General features: G+C 46.6%; 1 protein-coding gene across 2 annotated transcripts in view; it reads right to left on the bottom strand.

Moving 5' to 3' along the window:
- The window catches only part of USP4 (ubiquitin specific peptidase 4), a 65,124-nt gene that overhangs the window by 4,234 nt on the left and 52,753 nt on the right, over nucleotides 1-8,137 (bottom strand). For both annotated transcript variants that reach the window (XM_017505798.2, XM_037743597.1), the window contains exons 15-19: nucleotides 6,078-6,305; nucleotides 4,261-4,331; nucleotides 3,878-3,996; nucleotides 3,093-3,242; nucleotides 305-408 (exon numbers count right to left, since the gene is read on the bottom strand). In XM_017505798.2, coding sequence (XP_017361287.1) covers nucleotides 305-408; nucleotides 3,093-3,242; nucleotides 3,878-3,996; nucleotides 4,261-4,331; nucleotides 6,078-6,305 — 672 coding nt within the window. The remainder of the gene's footprint in view (nucleotides 1-304; nucleotides 409-3,092; nucleotides 3,243-3,877; nucleotides 3,997-4,260; nucleotides 4,332-6,077; nucleotides 6,306-8,137) is intronic.

The following is an 8,137-nucleotide window of genomic DNA, read 5'->3' as shown; positions in this document are numbered from 1 at the left end:
TGTATTTTTAGTAGAGACGGGGTTTCACCATGTTGACCAGGATGGTCTTGATCTCTTAACCTCGTGATCCACCTGCCTCAGCCTCCCAAAGTGCTGGGATTACAGGCATGAGCCGCTGCGCCCGGCCCAGAAAAAAAGAATTTAAGAAAGAAGAGAGGGGAATGAATCTATGAAGAAAGCCTGCAGCGTGAAGCCTATGGAACTGCATAAGCAAAGCACTTAGGGCAATGCCTGGTCCACTGGTGAAAAGATGATGGCTGAGTGCATTTCAACATCTCAGAAGGAAGCAGATAGCAATACTTACAGTGGCCAACCCCCATGGCTCCGTAATGATTGGACACAGCAATGAGGTCGTACACGTAAGGCCTTGCTGATTGGTTACAGACAAATTCGGACATGTTCAATCCTCTAAGCACAAAACACAAAAACAGCTCTTGAATATGTTAAACCCAGACAAAGTAGTTACAGTAACCCAGCAACCTCTGTTATACAGCAGGGCAGAACACAGGAAGGCACTCAAACTATTTGAGACAGAATAAATGAACAGACCACAACGGAAGGGGCCTTAAGGTCTGTGTTCTGACAACTGACATATTCAGCCTAGAAAGTGGGGCCGGCATGGTCGCTGACGCCTGTAATCTCAGCACTGGGAGGATGAGGCAGGTGGATCACCTGAGGTCAGGAGTTTGAGGCCAGCCTGACCAACATAGAGAAACTCCATCTCTACTAAAAATACAAAATTAACTGGGTGTGGTGGCACATGCCTATAATCCCAGCTACTTGGGAGGCTGAGACAGGAGAATCGATTGAATCCAGGAGGCGGAGGTTGTAGTGAGACAAGATCGTGACATTGCTTTCCAGCCTAGACAAGAAGAAGGAAACTCTATCTTAGAAAAAAAAAAAAAAAAAAAAAAAAAAAGAAAAAAAAAGAAAATGGGAGAACCTCCCAGTAACTCCAGCACCAGATAAAATGGTGACGAGGGGTCTGGAGACACACTCAGAGAGCTCCGGCAAGTATGCAGTAATGGCTATTAACAGAATTACAATTGGTGCCATAATAATTTAAACTCAATCAAAACAGGCCCCAGAAGCTCTCTTCCTCCAACATTTTATTTTAAAATTTCAAACACACAGAAAAGATAAATAATTTTTACAACAAATACTTATTCTCCATCACCTGGAGTCTCCTGCTGACATGCTATACTTCATGTATATATTCATTCCCCCAGAAACCATTTTAAAATCTGTATTTTGTGGGCAACTCCCTTTTTATTTGAGATAGAGTCTTGCTCTGTTGCCCAGGCTGGAGTGCAGTGGTGCAATCTTGATTCACTGCAACCTCTATCTCCTGAGTTCAAGCGATTCTCCTACCTCAGCCACCCAAGTAGTTGGGATTACAGGCATGTACCACCACACCCAGTTAATTTTTGTATTTTTAGTAGAGACAAGATTTCACCATGTTTGCCAGGCTGGCCTTCAACTGCTGACCTCAAGTGATCCAGCTGATTTGGCCTCCTACACTGCTGGGATTACAGGTATGAGACACTGCACCCAGTCTTTTTTTTTTTTTTTTTTTTTTTTTTTTTTTGAGACCGAGTCTTGCTCTGTCACCAGTAAGGAGTGCAGTGGCACGAACTCAGCTCACTGCAACCTCCGCCTCCAGGTTCAAGCAATTCTTCTGCCTCAGTCTCCTGAGTAGCAGTGCATGCCACCACGCCCAGCTAATTTTTGTATTTTTAGTAGAGACGGGGTTTGACCATGTTAGCCAGATGGTCTTGATCTCTTGATAATGTGATCCGCCTGCCTTGGCCTTCCAAAGTGCTGAGATTACAGGTGTGAGCTACCACACCTGTCCTATTTTTTTTTTTAAATATATTTTTTATAGAGACGAATTTTTATTATGTTGCCCAGGCTGGTTTTGAACTCCTAGACTCAAGTGATCTTCCCATCTTGGCCTCCTAAATTGATGAGATTACAGGCATGAGCTACTGTGCCCTGCCAGGGAACTCCTTTTTTCCTTTTTTTTTTTAGAATCTCTGCCTAGGCTAGAGTGCAATGGTGTGATCTCAGTTCACTGAAACCTCTCCCTCCTGGATTCAAATGATTCTCCTGCTTTAGCCTCCCAAGTAGCTGGGATTATAGGCACCCACCACCACACCTAGCTAATTTTTGTATTTTTAGTAGAGACGGGGTTTCACCATGTTGACCAGGTTGGATCTGAACTCCTGACCTTGTGATCTGCCCACCTCGGCCTCTAAAAGTGCTGGGATTACAGGCGTGAACCACTGCACCCAGCTCCCCCGCTTTTTTTGAGACTGAGTCTTGCCCTGTCACCCAGGCTGGAGTGCAGTGGCACGATCTCGGTTCACTGCAACCTCCACCTCCCAGGTTCAAGCGATTATTTTGCTTCAGCCTCTTGAGTAGCTGGGATTATAGGTGCCTGCCATGACACGCCTGGCTAATTTTTGTATTTTTAGTAGAGATGGGGATTCACCAAGTTGGCCAGCCTGGTCTCGAACTCCTGACCTTAGGCGATCCACCCACCTCCACCTCCCAAAGGGCTGGGATTACAGGCTTGAGCCACCAAGCCCAGCCTGGAACTCCTGTCTTGTTGACTTACTTTCCTATTCTCAGCTACATTCTATACCCTGGGGCTTGAGATGATGAGAATAGACAGCCAGTCCCAGCCCCTTTCCCAGGGACAGGACCATGGCAGGTCTGCAGCCCACCTGTAGCACCCAATAAGAATCCAACTCTCCCTGGCAGGCTATTCTTGGTTGCCTTGTCCCCTATTGTGAGACTCCCTGTGACAGATAATAGACAGGAAAAACAAGCCAGTTAGGTGGCATAAGGGACAGGAATGACTGGCAGCAGCCTGAGTTTCAGCAAATACTTCCACTGGAGAGTCTCTTCTCCAAAGACGGGAGGATAGGGACGGGAGGGATATCTACAACTAAACTCTGACCTCCTAGAGCCCAGCAACACACATCCTTACTCAGAAAAGTTTTTGGTGGCAAACCACTCAGCCAATCATGTCAAGATTTTTTTGCCTGTTTTTAAATGTTCCTAACAATGTGGTCACCATGACCCACCTGATTGGAAATTCTACGACTGTGTCAAGCTTATCCCTCCAGTATCTGTTGTAGGAGAAACGTTTGAGGTGGACCACCAGGATCTTGGGCAAGGACCATAGGTCAAACTTCTTTGTGGCCTGTTGATGCTTCTTACAGCTGGGACAGTACCTGAAAAGAGAAACCTCTACTTAGTAGGGCAGGCAGGCAGCCAGTGCCACCTGGGCACTCATGCATGGAGGCACAGCTGCAGTCTCATGACAGCTACCATCCTTTCAGTCAGCATTCAACGCTACTACTTCCAGGCAGGGACCTGTCTTCCAAAATAGAGTGATGGCTTTCCTAGGAAACCTCAACTCACAGAGGACTATGTTGTAGGGATGGCTATATAAAAAAAGTGACACATCCAAATACAAAGGAGTTTTTTGTTTTTAAGACAGAGTCCTGCTCTTGTCACCCAGGCTAGAGTGCAGTGGTGCGACCTCAGCTGACTGCAACCTCCGTGTCCTGGGTTCAAGTGATTCCCCAGCCTCAGCATCCCGAGTAACTGGGACTACAGGTGCATACCACCATGCCCAGCTAGTTTTTTGTATTTTTAGTAGAGACGGTGTTTCACCATGTTGGGTGGGATAGTCTTGATCTCCTGACTTCGTGATCTGCCCACCTCCCTCTCCCAAAATGCTGGGATTACAGGCATGAGCCACAGCGCCCAGCCATACAAAAGAGTTTATGTGCACAGAGGGCCCTAGCAGATCTGAGTCCTGGGGTGTGTAGGGCCTTTGCCCAGAAAGTGAGGAGCTGCATACCAGGGGTCATGCTCCCCAAGGGTCTCCATGGTGGTGAAGAGCTCGATGCAGTCTCTCAGGGCCACTGTGGTCTTCTTCTTCTTCTGAAGCTGTAACATGCTCACATGCTTTTCATAGGCCTGTGAGAAACAAAGCACTCAGTTCTGCTGGAGAAAGAGATCTTACTGGCTTAAGACATGAAGGCCTACAGAGGCTCTCCCACCTGGAATGCAATACCCTTTCTAGAGTCTCTGAACAGAAAATGCCAAAATCTTCAAGTGCTTTTCCTTCTCAGTCTTAAACATAACTTGTTAAATTGCTGTCCAACTGATTAAAATGATCCCAGAACACATCCAGAGCAGAAACCAGCAGACACCACTGATCATGAACCCTGAGGAACCTACCTCAGATTCTTGCTCATCATAGTAAAGGCTCCGAGTTTCACTGTCCCAATCGATGGCCAGTGTAGATCGAGCTGAGGACCAAAATGCCACTTGTTATATGGGACAGCAAGCAACAGGAGAGACTCTCCAAGTGATAGGAGAAGGACCACACTCAGGCCACACTATCCCAACACCTAGTCCCCCATTAGCAGCCACTGCCAACAGCAATGCTCTGCAATGGGCCAGCCCTTCTGACCTCCAGCCCCAAAAAGCCTTTGGCAAAGACTTCCTCAGTGATACAAATAAGCTACAAAGGAACTAACTATGGAGAATTCTGAAAGGGCACAGGTCAAGATGAAGGGACCAGATTTATCATCCTATCATAAACCACAAAAAAACCTGACAAAATTGATGAAACAATTGTTTTCAGACCTTGGATAGAGCAGAAAGGAGACCCCTGAGAGAAGGGAAAAAAAAGAGACCCCTACAGCATCCTAGCTTACTGCCTGCAGGCAGTTTCCAGGACTTGGCATAGGAGAGAGAAGGGAAGACTAAGCTGAAGAGTCAAAGACTGGAGTTTGAGAAGGTGGCTAGAACTTGCAAGGCATTCCAGCCTGGGCAACATAGTGAGACTCTGTCTCTACAAAAACTAACTGGGTGTGATGGTGCACAGCTGTATTCTCAGCTACTCAGGAGGCTGAGGTGGATTGCCTGTACCCAGGAGACAAAGGGTGAAGTGATCCAAGACCATGCCACTGCACTCCAGCCTGGGCAACAGAGTGAGACCCTGTCTCAAAAAAAATAAAATTGGAAGGCATTGTACCACAGAGGGGGAAGCCACAGAGGACAGAGCTGCAGAGACTGACCTAAAACTATCTCAATAAAACTGTTAATTGAAAAAGAAAATTAGGCTGGGCATGGTGGCTCACACCTGTAATCCCAGTACTTCGGGAGGCCGAGGCGGGTGGATCTCAAGACTAGGAGTTTGAGACCAGCCTGGCCAACATGGAGAAACCCTGTCCCTACTAAAAGTACAAAAATTAGCTGGGCGTGGTGGTGCCTGCCTGTAATCCCAGCTACTGGGGAGGCTGAGGCAGGAGAATGGCTTGAACCCAGGAGGCGGAGGTAGCAGTGAGCAGAGATTGTGCCACTGCACTCTAGCCTGGGTGACAGAGCAAGACTGTCTCAAAAAAAAAAAATTAATTAAAAATAAATAAATAATTAAAACTAAGGTATACCACCCACGAAAAAACACAAAACAGCTAATTAACTTGTTTCTCCTCCAATGAAGGGAGCTGTAAGACAGAGATGCTTCCTCTCCCCCAACTGGCACAGGGGTCCTCACTGGCCAATTGTGCTTTGCACACAACCCCTCGGAATGCCTCTTCTTGTCTGTACAGCAGTCCCCATTACAACCTCCATGTGTCGGTGATGCTACAAAATCCATGACCATCCTCTGAGTGAGTCACATTTCGTGAGTATTAATGAACAAAATAAATATGCATTTATTCTTATAACTGGGTGAGTATGGGGAAGTGTTGCTGCCAAGGGTGGCCATGGGAAAGGTTACTGACCCACAGCAAACTCCCACAAAGTAGAGGGTGTAGAGGGAGACCTACTTTCCTCCGAGGTCATCGAGGACCGATAATAAAAGCCTGAAAGGTAGGGGGATCTCTGAAACAGTCCTTAGGGGGCTTGATGCCAAGGATCATACAAGTGTCTGCTCCTGGAGGCACAGAGACTGTGAAAGCCCAATGCAGAGAGTGTCGAGTGCGAGGATTTTCAAACAGATCCTAAGTCCCTAAAGCTCAGCTTGAAAGGTCAGAGAAAGTGCTTACAGTTGAGTTTAAGTAGTTTTCCATCAGTTGCAAGTGAATTTATGTCAGCTGTTCCATAGGAGTTCACAAGACTGAAGGTAAAAAGCCTTTTTGGGCAGGGCTGGCCTTTGATCTTCTTTTGGGTGGTCTCACTGGGGTCATTTCCCAGATCATCTTTCCTACTGCCTTCCGTTTCTAAAAGCTGCTCGTTGCCTCCTTCCTGATGCTCCATTTCTTCCTCATCTTCTCCTGGCACACAAATGGAAAACATGTATATAATTTTCCACCATTTCAATGTTAAAAATTTTGTTTAATATGTAACTATGGTGTTTCCTTCCAGATTTTGTTCTGTGTATGTGAAGTTAATCCTTTGCATTTAACTTGAACTCACATGTGACCCTCACCATACCCTTGCAAGACAGGCAGTGGGCACTGCTATTCCACGATGAGGAAGCCAGGCTGAGTTGACATGAGCCACCTGCAGGCACAACGAGATTCAGCAGTCCTGCCATCCTAAAAGGGCCCTTCCCACTTGGTTGTCTACTGGCCATCACAGCACATGGTCTCACTTGCAACTATACCATTAGGCCCAGAAAGAAAAGGGCTTAAATGAAACATATACTCAACACTCAAGAAGATAGCTTAGTGAGAAACTTTATTTATTTATTTATTTAGTCTCACTCTGTCACCCAGGCTAGAGTGCAATAGCGCAATCTCAGTTCACAGCAACCTCCGCCTCTGAGGTTCAAGAGATTCTCCTGCCTCAGCCTCCTGAGTAGCTGGGATTACAGGCACAGGCCACCATACCCAGCTAATTTTTTTTGTATTTTTATTAGAGATGGGGTTTCACCATGTTAGCCAGGATGGTCTCCACCTCCTGACTTTACCATCTGCCCACCTCGGCCTCCCAAAGTACTGGATTACAGGCGTGAGTCACCGTGCAAGGCCAAGAAACACAACTTAAAGGTCAATTGTCTTTTTTTTTTTTGGAAGCAGAGTCTCACTGTTGCCCAGGGTGAAGTACAGTGACACAATCTGAGCTCAATGCCACCTCCGCCTCCCAGGTTCAAGTGATTCTCCTACCTCAGCCTCCTGGGTAGCTGGGATTACAGGCACCCGCCACCATACCTAGCTAATTTTTGTATTTTTAGTAGAGACAGGGTTTTGCCATGTTGACCAAGCAGGTCTCGAACTCCTGACCTAAAATGATTTGCCCTCTCAGCCTCCCAAAGTGAGGGATTACAGGCATCAGTCACCATGCCTGGCTATTTTCAAATATTATAGTAAACACAAATATTAAGTAAAAGTATTCAGTTCCTCCAGAAAAAACCTGGAGGTTTTTCTGAATTTTCCTTCAACTAATCCTGAATTTTCCTTCAACTAGTATTTACTGAAGGTCTCTTAGATGCAGGTACCATGCTGAGTCCCAGGGCTCCATAAGGGGAGCACACAGTCTAAGGGGAAAGTCTAAGTATCAAATAAGTAAATTCACCAAAGATGGAGACCACACCAAAAGGTAGTGTAAAAGTAACAGAGGAAGAGCATATTTAAAACAAAGTCTATATATTTGATCAGTAAAAATGGAAATTCTGAGAAAAAGAGGATGTGCTCTTTAAGAGCCCACAACCCCTGGCTCTCATGGAAGTTCCTTTCCCACCTTAACTCCTGAGACATGGCGCTGTCCTTTTACACACAATAAGCCTGTCCCCTTCCTACACTGGCAAGGAAGACCCTGCCATGCCTGCTGCCTCTCAGAGAAAGAACCCAAAACTGCCTCAATCCCACTCAAAGAATGAACAGTACCCTCATACTTGTAAGAACTCTGTCCCTACCCGGCCAGGTGCAGTGGCTCATGCCTGTAATCCCACCACTTTGGGAGGCCGAGGCAGGCAGATCACGAGGTCAGGAGATGGAGACCATCCTGGCCAACATGGTGAAATGCCATGGTGATGCATGCCTGTAGTCCCAGCTACTTGGGAGACTGAGGCAGGAGAACTGCTTGAAGCCAGGAGGTGGAGATGGTAGTGAGCTGAGATCATGCCATTGCACTACAGTGACAGCGCAAGACTCCCCCTCAAAAA

This window comes from Cebus imitator, unplaced genomic scaffold, assembly GCF_001604975.1.
Source record: "Cebus imitator isolate Cc_AM_T3 unplaced genomic scaffold, Cebus_imitator-1.0 Scaffold0, whole genome shotgun sequence".
Classification (NCBI taxonomy): Eukaryota; Metazoa; Chordata; class Mammalia; order Primates; family Cebidae; genus Cebus; species Cebus imitator.
The sequence above is the reverse complement of the archived record's forward strand: the minus strand, read 5'-3'. Positions and strand labels throughout refer to the sequence as shown.